This window comes from Oncorhynchus keta, chromosome 2 (genome assembly GCF_023373465.1).
Source record: "Oncorhynchus keta strain PuntledgeMale-10-30-2019 chromosome 2, Oket_V2, whole genome shotgun sequence".
Taxonomy (NCBI): domain Eukaryota; kingdom Metazoa; phylum Chordata; class Actinopteri; order Salmoniformes; family Salmonidae; genus Oncorhynchus; species Oncorhynchus keta.
This window is the reverse complement of record NC_068422.1, coordinates 59,924,905-59,941,647: the sequence shown is the minus strand read 5'-3', so window position 1 is coordinate 59,941,647 and position 16,743 is coordinate 59,924,905. Positions and strand designations below refer to the sequence as shown.

At 41.6% G+C, this 16,743-nt stretch overlaps 1 protein-coding gene across 9 annotated transcripts in view; it reads right to left on the bottom strand.

Moving 5' to 3' along the window:
* LOC118357857 (muscarinic acetylcholine receptor M4-like) overlaps positions 1–16,743 on the bottom strand; it is a 158,318-nt gene that overhangs the window by 91,591 nt on the left and 49,984 nt on the right. For all 9 annotated transcript variants that reach the window (XM_035735190.2, XM_035735179.2, XM_035735185.2 and 6 more), the window contains 3 exons: positions 16,396–16,506; positions 3,037–3,225; positions 682–836 (listed from right to left, as the gene is read on the bottom strand). In XM_035735190.2, coding sequence (XP_035591083.1) covers positions 682–836; positions 3,037–3,225; positions 16,396–16,506 — 455 coding nt within the window. The remainder of the gene's footprint in view (positions 1–681; positions 837–3,036; positions 3,226–16,395; positions 16,507–16,743) is intronic.

The following is a 16,743-nucleotide window of genomic DNA, read 5'->3' as shown; positions in this document are numbered from 1 at the left end:
GACTAAATGAGATGTGCATAACCATGATTCTACTTGGGGTTGAGCCACAGAAGTTTCTCAATTACACTTGCTCACTTTGCACTGCTGGAATATAAAAGGCTAGAGCCAGCACCTGTGAAAAGTCTCTGATTGTAAAGCCCATTTTCTACCCCCATCTTGTTTGGAAATAAAGATATTTGGTACCTTCAGAATCCAGTTAAAGTAGAGTCAATGCAGACTCTGCCAGCACTGGTTTGATTGTTTGGGGTTGCTAATCTGTCTGGCCATTGTGAGAGGGCTGGAGCTGCGAGGGTATTATTGAGCTACTGTGCTGCATTAAATTGTAATGTCTGTCTCACATTCCTGCTCAGTTGGTTAGAGATAATGGGGGGTGGGAATCTATTGTTCTCATCGCCCCCAAATGATGGAGTTAAAGTAGCTATTTATAAAGAGTCGTACTCTTTGCCAGCCAGAAGAAGCTCATCATTTACAATCTTCTTTACCTCAAGATGTGGGAGGTTTCATTTTGTTACTGTCACCCTGAAGATGCTTACAGATCATTTGGGTGTAGGTTCTTGCTGGCATTTTCAAGTTTTTTGCAAATCAACCTGAATCGAGATGCATTGATGAAAGCACAAATAAATGGCATATAATACCTTGTTGTTCCTGAAATTCCAAAGGGTTAACGTTGGCCAAACTCACCCTCATGGAAGTCTCTCCACCATGGGGCTGCTGCAGGCGGAACACTTGCGCTACCATGTGGTCTGTGTTGTGATGGAGCAGGATCCTGCGAGAGGCCAAGCCCACCATCACGTAGTGGCCCATTGGGGACAGGCTGACAGAAATGGCATTAGGACCTAGACAAAAAAAAGAGATGGTTAGGCTACTTTATGTTGAGCATGGATGGGTTTGGCATATAAACTTAAAGCAAATATTGAACACCTTTTGTCATGGTTTTACTTGAGGGCCTAAAAACAGTATTTACATTCTGTCTGAAACACTCCATACTGTAAATTGCTTTATATATAATTGGGATTGCATTCTGGGTGTCTCTATTGACTAAGCAGCTATAAATAACAGACAACATGAACCGTTAAATTAAACTGTCCTGCCTTCTCTGATGCCTTAGATGCCTGCCACTGTACCAGCAGGCTAACGCAAGTCATGTTGAATTTCCTAACAAACCAGTAAAGTATTTCTTAATGAATGGTTTTAATGGATTTTGACGACAGGTGAATGTTTGTTCCCACTTGAGAAACATACGGTAAAACAACCTCTTTCATTAAAGGCAACCATTTGGAAACCGATATTATTATCCAGTTAGGAATCTGGATTATATCCAAAATGGAGAGTCCCTCTCTGTTGAATGCAGCCTGCACCTGCTAAAAATCTAAAAGGTATATTTGTGTACTTGATTAAGCTATTGCCTAGTCTTAATGACTGGTAAGTGTGTGTACTGCTCGCAAGAGTAGATTAACTGTGAATTACTGTGTTCACAGCTACTTTGGGTCCAGACCTGCTCTAAATCATGTGTTTTGAATTTATGGCTAAGCTAATTAAGTAGGCCTCCCACATCTACTTACCACCCAAAAATTAAAATGTACACAATTCTGTTGAAATATACATTTAAAAAAAGTTTATTTGACCTTTATTTAACTAGGCAAGTCCGTTAAGAACAAATTCTTATTTACAATGACGGCCTACCCCGGCCAAACCCTAATCCGGACGACACTGGGCCAATTGTGCGCCGCCCTATGGGACTCCCAATCACGGCCGGTTGTGATACAGCCTGGAAACGAACCAGGGTCTGTAGTGACGCCTCTAGCACGGAGATGCAGTGCCTTAGACCACAACGCCACTCGGGAGCTCAAAATGGGACTTTAAAGATCTGTAAGATTGATATGAGAGCACAGAACAAATATTTCGAAGCACTCCTTAAAGGGGGGGGGGGGTATGGTCATGTGAAATTGCCCAATAAGACCCCATTGAGTTGTTTGGCTGCCATATTGGCTTAAAGGCCTCTGGGGTTAATGTGGAAATTCTGAGATGGCCCAGTATCTACAAATCTTTTTAAAACACTTTTTTTTCTAGTTGTGTGTGCAATTTGGTGCCTCTATCACCAAAGTTACAATCCAAAAACATAGCGGCCCCATTACTAGGGATGGGCACGATTATTTGAATACTCGGAAATCTGAGCGGACGTTAGTCTTCGATTACCTGCGAGAGTGTATTCATTTACTATATATCTGATATTGCAACATACAAGGATATACCAGGACATTCAACATTTGTATAAAACAAAAGTTTCCCAGTTTTTATGAGTGAGCCCCATAAAAAAAACTGCCGGTAGCCGAGGCTACACACTTTACAAGCATGTAACTTACTGTCGTCAATCAAAGCAGCACTACAGTCAGAGGCTCCATGCATAGAAAGTAAAGTGGGAGATTTCTAATCCATGCAAAATGGAACTACAGAATTAAATTGGCTAAATGAGAAGGGGCAGGCTACAATGATTAACCAACAGGTAGGCTGTTGTTTAATATGGAGTTGTTGTAGACAAGGACGGGGATCACAGCAAAATTGCATAAATGATCCTTGCTAGCTAGCGAGCTGGCTAATTTAACTGGCTAGTGTAGCTAGCTAGCTAGCTGGCTAATTTAACTGGCTAGTGTAGCTAGTTAGCTTTTTCAAATAGATGTGATGCAGTCGAGACAGACACTACCAGATGAGGTGATAGGTTGTCTATCACAGCAACAAGTTTGTCTAATTTGTGCGAGTCGGTTTGGCTACTTTCTCTCTTTCTATCTCCCTCCGTGTCAGACACACCGGCCACTGCTTTTGGGGGCCTGGCTCATGGACTATTTATGGGCCACAGTGTTACTTCAGAACAGGGGTGTCAAACTCATTCCGTGAAGGGCCTAGTGTCTACTGGTTGTTTTTTTCTTCTTTCCTTTCAATTTCAATCAAGTACAAGGGAGGAGAGAAAAAATCCCGGAGGCACTCCGGCCCTTCGTAGAATGAGTTTGACACACGCGCTCAACAGAGACAACGACTCGCCGAATCTCTTGGAGTAGAGCATCTCTCCCAGGTTGTGAGGAGACAGAGAGTAGATAGCCAGGATGCCCTCGTCTGGGAAGCCCCGCTGGCTGCTGGGTATGAACACGGCCAGGAGCTGCCCGTCTGCAGAGATGTCACAGCTGGCGTCATTGTAGATCTTGCAGTTCTGCACCAGCACGTTGACCGAGGCTGCGGTGGAGGAGACAAGACAGATGTGAGCGTTGTTTCACACATCTCCCGCTGTGTACATGTCTGGTGCACATCAACTATACAAAAGAGGTCATGTTGTAAAAACAGGTGAATGTCTCCGAAGTTGGGAGAATGCAAGGAGAAGAAAAGGTTGACATTAGCATTCAATCATATTAGCATTCAATCATAAATGTTTGTTAACGATACTGGTCATATTAGTCACACTCAAGTAAGTCCTAAACTAGTTCACATTGCATTGACATAGTAAATTGCTTAAAAAGAAAGAATAGTTCCCATTTCCAATAAACTTCCAGACAGCATTGCTAAGAAAACAAATGCTAATTTCAGTCTGTTCAGAAATATTTACCGAAAGTGAAGACTTGAAAAAGGTATTGAATATTTATTTTGGCATTGATCTTAATGTTGCATTCCAACACCTGGCAACATCCCTTAGCGTCTCCCCAGAGGAGACAACGATCCAAAACATGATTAAGTCATTTCTCAAAGAAGGCTGAGTGCGGCGGCTATATGAACACGTAACTCCCCTCCAAGTGTTGAGATACTGTAAGGAGAAGGGAAGTAATACTGTTAATGACTATACTGACAACCTGATGAATTGATGGAAATAGGCTAAATAGAATTCCATTTTTAGAGGGGAAACTATCCACAAGCACATTGGCAATGTCATGCAATTTAGATTGTATCAGCCATTCAACATCAAGAAAAAAAACAGCTTTCCTAAAAGCTAAGGGTCCCAAATAAGAGTATCAAACAGTGTTTATTTTACAAATAAAGGGTGCCTTTATGGCAAGCTGTGCCAAAGCGAACAAATGGGTCACATACAGCAGGCAGTAGAGGGATATAATCAGTTAGCTGCTAGCAAACCATGCTCCAGTTCCTCTAGCTGATCATTCCCTGCCTACACCTTGGTTGAGAGAGCAGAGCTCTCCTTCCAATAACCTAGCCCAAGAATGCCTGTCATGGAACCAATACCCGTGGTCTATTTGGGTCCAGTGAGGACAATTGTGATGGCTGGTGAGGGAGGGGTGGACAGCGTGCATAGTGTATGGCCCATACACGGGGTGATAACAGCTGCTTGTGGGGAAGATTCAAGCTGGGCCATGATAATTAAGTAAAGCAGTGAAGTGGTAGCAATGTAGGGCCGGGGCCTTGGGGGCAGACCCTGTGTTTTCCTCTGTGACAGCTTTATGAGCTCAATCCATCTAGCACAGCTAAATGGACAGAGTGGGCATGCCACGCATCCCTAGTGAAGCAGCAACTTGTGTACATCCATTTGTCCTTTCACAAACAAATACACGTTGTATAGGGTACACTGTATGCAACGTATGAGTAACAGAGAGTTGAGCACGGTTGTCAGTTAAAATGTTGAGAAAGTTCACTTGCCTCCAGATAACATTTGACTACACGGTTCTAGATTTCAGTTTCATCTCCAGTGGCTCCTTATAAATTAGAACATGTAGGCTATATTTAAAAAACACTTCAAAAACAACTGCCAAAAAAAATACTGCCAAAAAGCAGTACAATTCCCATGACTTAGACTGCCCAAGCATGAAATTGTTTTAGCAACAACAATATCAACAACAGCTAAATACATTAATGTAAGTGGAGTAACCATATTACTGTAGCAAGAAACCATTATTACATTTTCCCTTACTGTTAAGTAGCCTAATTAAAATTAATGGTTGGCCTTTCTGACAAACAACAATCTTAAGCAACAATAATCAAAATGATTAGTGTTTGCGTAAGATGTATTTGTCTCGTACACAGAATGTGGGATAAGTGGAGGATTGTCAAAATGAAAAGGGATACTTTTCATTGTCACGCAATACACCTTCACATTCAAATGCTAAACTAATACATTTATTTACAGTGAAATTAAACCTCAAAGCCTCTCAGCAATAAAATTGGCCCAGCTAGCTGCCAAACATACTGTGATTTGCATTTTAAGAGAACAATCTATACTATGCCACTGGGATGAGATGTGGGAAACATCCATAGGACGGATGGCTTTGTCTGGTGAGGGAACCGTGGCATTGTTTCACAAACTGTTCTAGGCTTAGTGAATATTATAGCTGACCTGGTTTTTCTTTTAAAGGCACTCTCTTGTGGCATATCCTGTCATCGATCAAATCGACATCGCTCGTCCGGCATGGCCATACCATTTCAAACACTCTCCTTACTTAGCTCCCAGACAGGTTTGCTTAAAATCTCATTTTCGTTGAGGACAGAGGATGCCCCTCCTCTGCCAGCTTCCTCTTGCTCCCTCACCCTCTCTCCAAGCATTATTTGGCAGTTTTTCGCACTACAAATGAGCTTTCCCCTTCAGCCACTCACAGGCGGGATATTCTGCTAGTAATGGTGCAAAGCTCTGACTAAGTTGGGATGAGAGGAAAGCAACTTTTGTGCCCCCACCCTTATGTTTCCTAATCCAGGACAGTTCTGGGAGGAGAAGATGGGAGCTTCCTGGCCATTCAATTTAGTTTTTTTTGAGGATGCTGGCTTGTGATCTCTACTCCGCCAGCAGGCATACAGCTGAAGTCGGAAGTTTACATACAAACTCCGTTTTTCACAATTCCTGACATTTAATCCTAACAATTCCCAATTCCACTTTATTTTAGGAATGTGAAATGTCAGAATAACAGTAGAGAGAATGATTTATTTCAGCTTTTATTTCTTTCATCACATTCCCAGTGGGTCAGAAGTTTACATACATAAACATAAATTGTTTAACATGGGTCAAACATTTTGGGTAGCCTTCCACAAGCTTCCTACAATAAGTTGGGTGAGTTTTGGCCCATTCCTCCTGACAGAGCTGGTGTAACTGAGTCAGGTTTGTAGGCCTCCTTGCTCGCACAAGCTTTTTCAGTTCTGCCAAATGTTCAAAGGATTGAGGTCAGGGCTTTGTGATGGCCACTCCAATACCTTGACTTTGTTGTCCTTAAGCCATTTTGCCAAAACTTTGGAAGTATGCTTGGGGTCATTGTCCATTTGAAGACCCATTTGCGGCAAGCTTTAATTTCCTGACATGTTGCTCCAATACATCTACATATTTTTCCTTCCTCATGTTGTCATCCATTTTGGTAGGTGCACCAGTCCCTCCTGCAGCAAAAGCATCCTCAAAACATGATGCTGCCATCCCCGTGCTTCACGGTTGGGATGGTGTTTTTCGGCTTGCAAGCCTCCCCCCTTTTCCTCCAACATACCGATGGTCATTATGGCTAAACAGTTCCATTTTTGTTTCATCAGACCAGAGGACATTTCTCCAAAAATTACGATCTTTGTCCCCATTGTGCAGTTGCAAACAGTATCTGGCTTTTTTATGGCGGTTTTGGAGCAGTGGCTTCTTCCTTGCTGAGCGGCCTTTCAGGTTGTCGATATAGGACTTGTTTTTAGTGTGGATATAGATGCTTTGTATCCATTTCCTGCAGGATCTTCACAAGGTCCTTTACTGTTGTTCTGGGATTGATTTGCACTTTTCGCACCAAAATACGTTCATCTCTAGGAGAAAGAACGCGTCTCCTTCCTGAGCGGTATGGTGGCTGCGTGGTCCTATGGTGTTTATACTTGCGTACTATTGTTTATACAGATGAACGTGGTACCTTAAGGCATTCGGAAATTGCTCCCAAGGATGAACCAGACTTGTGGAGGTCTACAATTGTTTTTTGAGGTCTTGGCTAATTTCTTTGGATTTTCCCATGATGTCAAGCAAAGAGGCAATGAGTTTGAAGGTAGGCCTTGAAATACATCCACAGGTACACCCCCAATTGACTCAAATGATGTCAATTAGCCCATCAGAAGCTTCTAAAGCCATGACATTTTCTGGAATGTTCCAAGCTGTTTAAAGGCACTTAGTGTATGTTTTCCCCCACTGGAATTTAGATCCAGTGAGTTAGTTATAACTGAAATAATCTGTCTGTAAACAATTGTTGGAAAAATTACTTGTGTCATGCACAAAGTAGATGTGCTCGTCGACTTGCCAAAACTATAGTTTGATAACAAGAAATTTGTGGAGTGGTTGAAAAACGAGTTTTAATGACTCCAACTTAAGTGTACGTAAACTTCCGACTTCAACTGTATATACACGGGTTGGATTTGCAAAAGACAGCATACAATGTGTGTCACATAACAAATACGTCTAGGCAAGCAAGGTCAAAAAGTACCAGGTAGATTTAAAGTGAAAACAACAAAAGTTATAACACTGCATGAAAAGTATGTTTGGATGTCATAAGGTGTATGCACCAATTTGTAAGTCGCTCTGGATAAGAGCGTCTGCTAAATGACTTAAATGTAAATGTACCGACTTTGTGATAGAAATGGCACTGGAATAAAATACAGTGGCACTGTAACAGTGAAGAGACGTGCCACCTCTTCCATCCGAAATGTCACTAATAGGAGAAATGAACTAAATAGGAGGATGAACTAAATAGGAGGATGGACAATGTAATCCCTTCCTTGGGAGATTACTATCCCACTTCCTCCATGCCCCAACCGCTCTACAAGACATCTGAGGACACATTGGTTTTACACTTTTTGTAAGAATATGTGTGGCTAGCTTTCTACGAGTGCTATTGATGTGAAGGCACTGTTCCAACAACCAATTCAATTTAGCAAGAGAAGACAGAGTGGGGCCTTTGAAAATGTTTCACGGTATCGGCACGGTTCCACACTTATGCAATCTGCTTGAAACCACCAATTACTCTCCAAGAGTGAAAATACTTTTTAGCATGTGAACTAGGTCTGTGACAAAGGCAGTATTGCAATATTTTTTCAAGGGAAAAAATGAAAACATGAAGCAGACCAAACTCTTTGGTCCTTTAAAAACCTTGCTGTATGTAAAATATTGTGTCCTAATAGCTTGGGAAAATGACTCAATGACAACATTAGGGCTGTTTTCCTAAAGAAGTTAAATTCGCTTAGTGTTTTTTTCCTTGCCAAGATACTATAGAGTGCTGCGATACTGATATTGTCTCGGCAGGGTTACTGTGAGACGGTAAATGTCGTCTTTTGGCCGATAAAATAAATTTGTTGCTGGACGGAAGAAATAAAATACATTTTAAAATAATGCTTTTTATTAATTGATGGAAATACTACTCGATGTGCTCCAACTTCAAAGGCAAATATACTTCATAGGTGTAACGGCAGATCTCCTCCTCGTCTGAAGAGGAGTAAGGATCAGACCAAGATGCAGCGTGGTAAGTGTCCATAACTTTAATCAAAGAAAGCACTGAACACTGAATACAAAAATAACAAAAGAAACGTGAAGAAACCGAAACAGTACCGTGTGGTGACAAACACTGACACGGAAACAAACACCCACAAACCAACAGTGAAACCCAGGCTACCTAAGTATGATTCTCAATCAGAGACAAGTATAGACACCTGCCTCTGATTGAGAACCATACTAGGCCGAAACAGAAACCAAACATAGAAAAACAAACAGACTGCCCACCCCAACTCACGCCCTGACCCTACTAAATAAAGACAAAACAAAGGAAATAAAGGTCAGAACGTGACAATAGGCTAATAAAGCCACAACCTGCTTGGAAATTAGTGTTGGGAGTGTGTATTTCTATTTTTATTTACGCAAAAAATGTGAGGTTCTCATAAGGGACTTCAGCCAAGTGTACCCAGACTGAGCTAAATTGACAAAGATTTAGTTGATTATACCCGTTTCCAGTGTGACCGCTGAGAGGGGATTCTTTCTCCAAAACAGAGTAAAGACAGCCTCAAGATCACGCCTTCTTGAGGACAAAGTAACGAGGCTGATATACACAAGCTGCTGCAAGGAGTAGGACAGCGTTGACTTCCCAACAGCAGCAGCTCACTTTGAGCAGGCCAAGTTCCGCCAAACGCAGGTAGAGGCAAATTATTGTATTCGTGAGGCCCTGTCCTAGCAGTTTTGCTGCCCAAGGCAAGATCAACATATGCCACCCCGTGTCATGAACAGTATAAAGATCTGGAATGGATTGATAGACTAGAATAATGATATGCACAATTGGTGCATTTCAGTTGAGCTTATTCAGTAGCACCTGTAAATAAAACATTGTTGCCAACTATTCACATCAAAATACAAAGAATTACACAAAGAATTACAATGTTACCGTCACTAGACAGCGAACTGCCTATACTAGGAAACAAGAGTTGTTACCAATGAGCCACGTATATCGCACATAACATCAGTCAAGACCCCACGATAGCTCAAATTACAATAAAACGTTATAACATCATCCAGTAGAACTGTAAAAAGAGTGAGATTTAATTTAAGCCTTGGAAACAAGCGCTTTCGTAAATGCATGGAGCGGGACTCATTTCACTGGAGCATTGTTGGCTGGGCTCCCTGCCTGTGCCATTAAACCCCTACAACTCATCCAGAACGCCGCAGCCCGTCTGGTGTTCAACCTTCCCAAGTTCTCTCACGTCACCCCGCTCCTCCGCTCTCTCCACTGGCTTCCAGTTGAAGCTCGCATCCGCTACAAGACCATGGTGCTTGCCTACGGAGCTGTGAGGGGAACGGCACCTCAGTACCTCCAGGCTCTGATCAGGCCCTACACCCAAACAAGGGCACTGCGTTCATCCACCTCTGGCCTGCTCGCCTCCCTACCACTGAGGAAGTACAGTTCCCGCTCAGCCCAGTCAAAACTGTTCGCTGCTCTGGCTCCCCAATGGTGGAACACACTCCCTCACGACGCCAGGACAGCGGAGTCAATCACCACCTTCCGGAGACACCTGAAACCCCACCTCTTTAAGGAATACCTAGGATAGGATAAAGTAATCCTTCTCACCCCCCTTAAAAGATTTAGATGCACTATTGTAAAGTGGCTGTTCCACTGGATGTCATAAGGTGAATGCACCAATTTGTAAGTCGCTCTGGATAAGAGCGTCTGCTAAATGACTTAAATAAATAAATAAATAATAATAATTAAATAATTGTAAAATATGATATTTCTCAATGAACGAATCAGCCTTAACAAATATAGTTTATTTACGTATCGAATTTGATTGTCCAAAATAAGTTTTATAATTTGCTCATTTTGCGTCCGCCTAGAGTGTCCTCTTTCCACTGCTGTGGTGCCGAATCGCAGCAGGCAACAATTTATATGATTTTACTGAGATACATTTCATATGAAGAAATCAGTTAATTGAAATAAATACTTCCAAATTCTCTAAAACGATGTTAGGTGACTTATGGTAAAGAAATGAACATTCTATGGCAACAGCTCCGGTGGACGTTCCTGCAATCAGCATGCTAATTGCACGCTCCCTAAAACTTGAGACATCTGTGACATTGTGTTTTGTGACAAAACTGCACATTTTAGAGTGGCCTTTTATTGCCCCCCCCCAGCACAAGGTGCACCTGTGTAATGAGCATGCTGTTTAATCAGCTTCTTGATATGCGACACCTGTCAGGTGGATGGATTATCTTGGCAAAGGAGATGCTTACTAACAGGGATGTAAACAAATTTGAGCACAACATTTGAGCAAAAATACATTTTTTTGTGCATATGGAAGATTTCTGGGATCTCTTATTTTAGCTCATGAAACATGGGACCAACACTTTACATGTTGTGTTTATAATTTTCTTCAGTGTAGTGAATCCTAACCCTAAACCTTTTCCTAACCAGCTACGACAAGTCAAATCTGACGTTAATTTGACTAAAACTGGATCCCTTCTAGCCACGACCGGCTGGCCCTGGTGTTTGTAGACAGCCATTTTTATTTTTGTTATTAGGCCTGGGTTGTATTTGAGTGGCCTAGATTGCAATTGAAAACAGCTGTGTTTTGTTATTTATTAATTCAATGTTTCATTCATGTTCCTACATGTTCATTCGCAAATTATATTAGACAAATATTATATTTTGAAGATGTATTTCATTACTGACTTGTTCTTCTAGGCAAAATGTTTTTTTAATCTTATCTAAATAATATTCAATTATGATTTGCAGCAGGGCTGAAGATGCAAAGGGCAATGTTTTGCTTTTCAATAAAAAAACCTGTCATGTGGGTATAAGAACATCGTTCTACTTCATTTTATTACAACTTTACAGGGAAATTTCTATTCTGTGAATTACAATAATCTACATGTGATTTGGAACACAGTGGGTGGACGCCCTAACGCGTTACACACCCAACGCATATGGATGTCCGGTCAATTAGAATCCTGCCGGTCACGTTGTCCAGCGCCAAATTTTCCTGACGCAAACCCTGATGTGCATGTCTATCCATTGAACGCTAATGACCCCTGCTGCTGCAGATGTACTAGTGAACTGGTCAAAACAGCAGAGACCGCAAAGAAAGTGGGATTCATAATAAGACGTCACAATAAATGAGGATGACCTAGGAGAGCCTGTAAGTTTTTCCATCACTGCTAATGTAGAGAACCAATAGCCTACTTTTTAAAACCATATTATTGTCTGCCCTAGAAGATAAAGATACAGGATAATGATTCAATTAAGCAGCAACACACAGACATTCAACTTAACTAACATCCCACACTTATGTAATTGCACAACTTTTTCTTTGCAATATGTCTCGCTGAATATGTGCATTAGCATATCAGCCAGTCTGCATTTGGCAAGAACTTCGAGATCAAGATGGGGAGAGCCATATGCAGTGACTGTGATTGTATTTCAGACCGTCTGCTTTTAATCATTGCTGAGAAGCTCCACACACACAAACACACACACACCGGTTAACGCATCTCTTCCTCTTTCCCAAACAGCTGTTACAGTTCATTGTTAAAGGCACCACCCACATCAATTATATATGAGCAGCATTCCGGAGAGGGCCCATAGCCCAGTCTGTCTGTGGAGCTTAGTGGAGAGCCATACACACCACATTGAGTTCACAACTTACTCTCACAGAGGAGGAGGAATAGGGAACATCTGCTGTACTAGCGTTCTGAAATTAAGTTCTTATCAGGAGGCAAAGTTATCATTATTGCTTTTAAATGATTTACATTCATTCCGGTGATTTACCTAGTCTTTTTTCCATAATATAAGCGTTGAGCTTTTGTTACAAATGCTTAGGTCAGATTAATTCAATATTGTTTTAATTTGACATGTTTTAACTCTTTACTTTAGTTCAGGGCATCCCTGTTTGAATTCTATAATTCTATAAAAATTACTTTTCAGATTAGATGACAATACCATATTGCCCTATAAGCTCATTATAGGGCTCATGGCCCTGGGTTTGAACTCCTCCCTATGCAACTGGATCCTGGACTTCCTGAGGGGCTGCCCCGAGGTTGTTAAGGTAGGCAACATTACCTACTTGACACGGATTCTCAACACGGGTGCCCCACAAGGGTGCGTCCTCTGTCCCCTCCTGTATTTCCTGTATACCCACGACTGGGTGGCCACACACAGTTCCAACTCCATCATCAAGTTCCCTGACAGTAATAGGCCTGATTTACACCAATGACGTGACAGCTTACAGGGAGGAGGTAGGTACTCTGACGACGTTGTTCCCATGCTTGACATGACCCCAACCTCATCAATGGGGCCACTGTGGAGACGGTCAGTAACTTCACATTTCTCGGCGTACACATCTCAGAGAAGCTGAAGCTCAAACAGACACCGTGGTGAAGGCACGACAGCGACTCTTCAACCCATGCATGTGTAGAAATTCGGTCTGTCCCTGAGGGCCCTCACAGGGTTCTACAAGAGCACCATCGAGAGCATACTGTAGGGCTGAATCACAGCCTGGAATGGCAACTCCACTGCCGCGGACCGCAAGGCTCTTCAGAGGTTGATACATGCAGCCGAACACACCATTGGATGCACACTGCTTGCCCTACAGAAAACCTTCAACACCAGATTTCACAGGAAGGCCAAGAAGATCATCAAGGACCCCAGCCACACCCTGCTCTCCCTGCTTCAATCCCTCAGACAACACAGAAGAGTCATGGCAAAAACTGGAAGACTGGCGAATAGTTTCTACCATCAGGCTGCAGAATAGCCACCACTAGTCAGCTACCTGCTCCCCCCTCACGCCTGCTTGTCCCCCTATGGATATCCCACCCACACTTCCCCTATGGATATGTCTAAAATCACATTGCTGGGAGTGAGTGAGTCACATCTCACCAACCTGAGGTATATTATTGGGCATAAAAATAAAGAAGGGCAGGGTTCCCCCAACTGGCGGCTCCCGGGTGATTTATATGGTCCCCCAAGTTTTTGAGCAAAAATAAATATACTTTATTTTTCCTTTTTTTGGACATAAGACCGTAAAAACATCAGCAAATCAGCTCCAAGTGATTTTAATTTAGAAAATCTGTTCCAAAGTATTCCCACACATAAGAGATAGTGCCTTCAGAAAATGTTCACACCTTGACATTTTCCACATGTTGTTGTGTTAGAGCCTGAATTTAAAATTAATTAAATTGCAATTTTGTTTTGTCACTAGCCTTCACATAAAACCCCATAATATCAAAGTGGAATTATGTTTTTCGAAATTTTTACAAATTAAAAATGAAACGCTGAATTGTCTTGAGTCAATAAGTATTCAACCCCTTTGTTATGGCAAGCCCAAAATAAGTTCAGAAGTAAACGTTTGCAAAGACACTGTGTACAATAATAGTTTTTAATGTTATTTTTGAATGATTACCTCATCGCTGTACCCCACACATACAATTATCTGTAAGTCCCCTCAGTCGAGCAGTGAATTTCAAATACAGATTCAACCACAAAGACAAGTGAGGTTTTCCAATGCCTCGCAATCTATTGGTAGATTAAAAAAATAAAAAATAATAATAATGTATATCCCTTTGAGCATGGTTAAGTTATTAATTACACTTTGGATGGTGTATCAATACAACCAGTCAATATAAAGATACAGGTGTTCTTCCTAACTCAGTTGCCATAGAGGAAATAAAAAGCTCAGGGATTACACCATTGAGCCAATGGTGACTTTAAAATAGAGTTTAACGGCTGTGATAGGAGAAAAGTGAGGATGGATCAACAACATTGTACTCCACAATTGTGTACTCCACAATACTGACAGAGCGAAAAGGAGGAAGCATGCAAATAACACAAATACTCCAAAACATGCATCCTGTTTGCAAGAAGACACTAAAGTAATACTGTAAAAATGTGGCAAAGCAATTCACTTTTTGTCCAGAATACTAAGTGTTGTATTGGATTTGCCCCAAACATATTACCAAGTACCACTTTCCATATTTTCAATCATAGTGTTGGCTGCATCATGTTATGGGTATGACATCGTTAAGGACTGGGGAGTTTTTCAGGATAAAACATAAATGGAAGGGAGTTAAGCACAGGCAATATCCTTGAGGAAAACCTGCTTCAGTCTGCTTTCCACCAGGCACTGGAAGATGAATTCACCATTCAGAAGGACAATAACCGAAAAAACACAAGGCAAAATCTACATTGGTGTTGCTTAAGAAGAAGAACATGTTCCTGAGTGGCCTAGTTATAGTTTTGACTTAAATCTACTTGAAAATATATGGCAAGAATAAAAAATGGCTGTCTACCAATGATCAAAATCCAATCTGAAAGAGCTTGAAGATTGTGAAAATAATAAAATGGGCAAATGTTCCACAATCCAGGTGTGGAAAGCTCTTAGAGATTTACCCAGAAAGACTCACAGCTGTAATCGCTGCCAAAGGTGTTTCTACAAAGTACTGACTCAGTGGTGTGAATACTTATATAAATTAGATATTTCTGTACTTCATTTTCAATACATTTGCAAACATTTCTAAAAACATGTTTTCACTTTGTCATTATGGGGTATTGTGTGTAGATTGGTGATAATTTAAGTATATATATATTGATTTTGAATTCAAGCTGTAACAACAACATTTGGAATAAGTGAAGGGGTATGAATACTTTCTAAAGGCACTATATATGCGATCGTGTAAGCAAAGTTTGAAAATTATTATTATTTAGTCAAATATCATATCTGTTTGGGTTTCTTGCGGGCAACAAATTATTTGCAGTCTACAAATTATGTTCCAGCACACTAACGATCCGCTCAAGAAAAACAATCATCCCGTGGATGAATTTAGTTGATGAAGCCTGGTCTAGGGAACACCATAGGCTTCAGCTTCCTGTATTCTGCGATAAGTTTCCTGTTTCTTCGATTCTTATTTGATTAACCCCCCCCCCCAAAATGAACAATCTTTTAACATTGCCCAAGTTTGGACAATTAGCATGGGGACCAAACACTCAAAAGTTACAGACCTTTGGTACGTACAGAGGTGAATTAGAAGTGAAATCCTCTATAAAAGTCATGGCTTAGTTTGAGGATAATGTTCTTTCCCAATGTCTATTGTAGATTAGGGGTATAATGATACGCTGAACCGCTAGGAGTACACTACAGTAACTGCCGCTGGCTTCGGCAAACTTAAAATAGACACTGTTACGTAACATATTACAACCTTTAAAATAATAGCTTGTCAACAAAACCCTCAAACACGGAATGTTAAAGAAAACGAAACCCAGAAAAAGGTGCTTGATTTGGCACTGAATGCATTAGAGCAGAATAACTCAGTGGGTTTAATATTTAGAGGTGGTGTTCTGAGCAGCGGGCCTCTGCTCTCTGTCTTTGACCTGATGTCAGGAATAACCTGGCCTGAAGCAGAGTAATAACCAGACCATGACACTATGTGAGCCTGATGATAAACAGAGCCACTGAATCTCCCATACCCTTAAGTATGGGACAAAAGTAGAATGCACTCAGCATGGTCCTGCGGGGATAGTACTGTGAAATGAACCAGACCATTAAGACCAGTGGCGGGCAAGATGGACAGAGAGAGAAAGCATTACAGAATAGCAGTCAGTGCTGGGCTTGGATCTGAAACAATCCCCACAGAGGAATGAAAGATGGAAAGAAAGGTAGGGCATATCTTTATGGGGCGGCAGAGTAGCCTAGTGGTTAGAGTGGTTAGAGCATTGGACTAGTAAGTTCAAATCCCCGAGCTGACAAGGTACACAATCTGTCGTTCTGCTCCTGAACAGGCAGTTAACCCACTGTTCCTAAGCCGTCATTGAAAATAAGAATTTGTTCTTAATTGACTTGCCTAGTAAAATAAAGGTAAAAAAACAAAAAAAAAGGCCTATGTTTCTTGTTCCACCCCAACAAATCGCCATCCCAACCAATCGACAACTTCAACAATGTTAGTCCACTCACAGTTGCTGATTTCAGGTAGGTTGTACTTGGTGAAGTCCCACCACTGGAGGCGGTAGGTAGTGTTGGCGATGTTACTGGCCACAGCTGACTGACCGTCCCCAATAACCGCACCTAGGAGAAGAAAACAGAGAAACAAAAACAATATGCACAAATCACTTGTCATGACTGTCCTGTGAGGATCCAAATAGGTCAGGGCAGCTTGGCAATGAATGACCTCAACCAGACCCCCTCTCAGCTGCAGAGGGGGGAGGAGGGAACTGGTGGGGGTTTGACAGTTCACACCCTGTTGTAAATCATGGAGAGAGAACATTCCTCTCCAAATTCACACAGGAATGTTCCTTTGTCTAC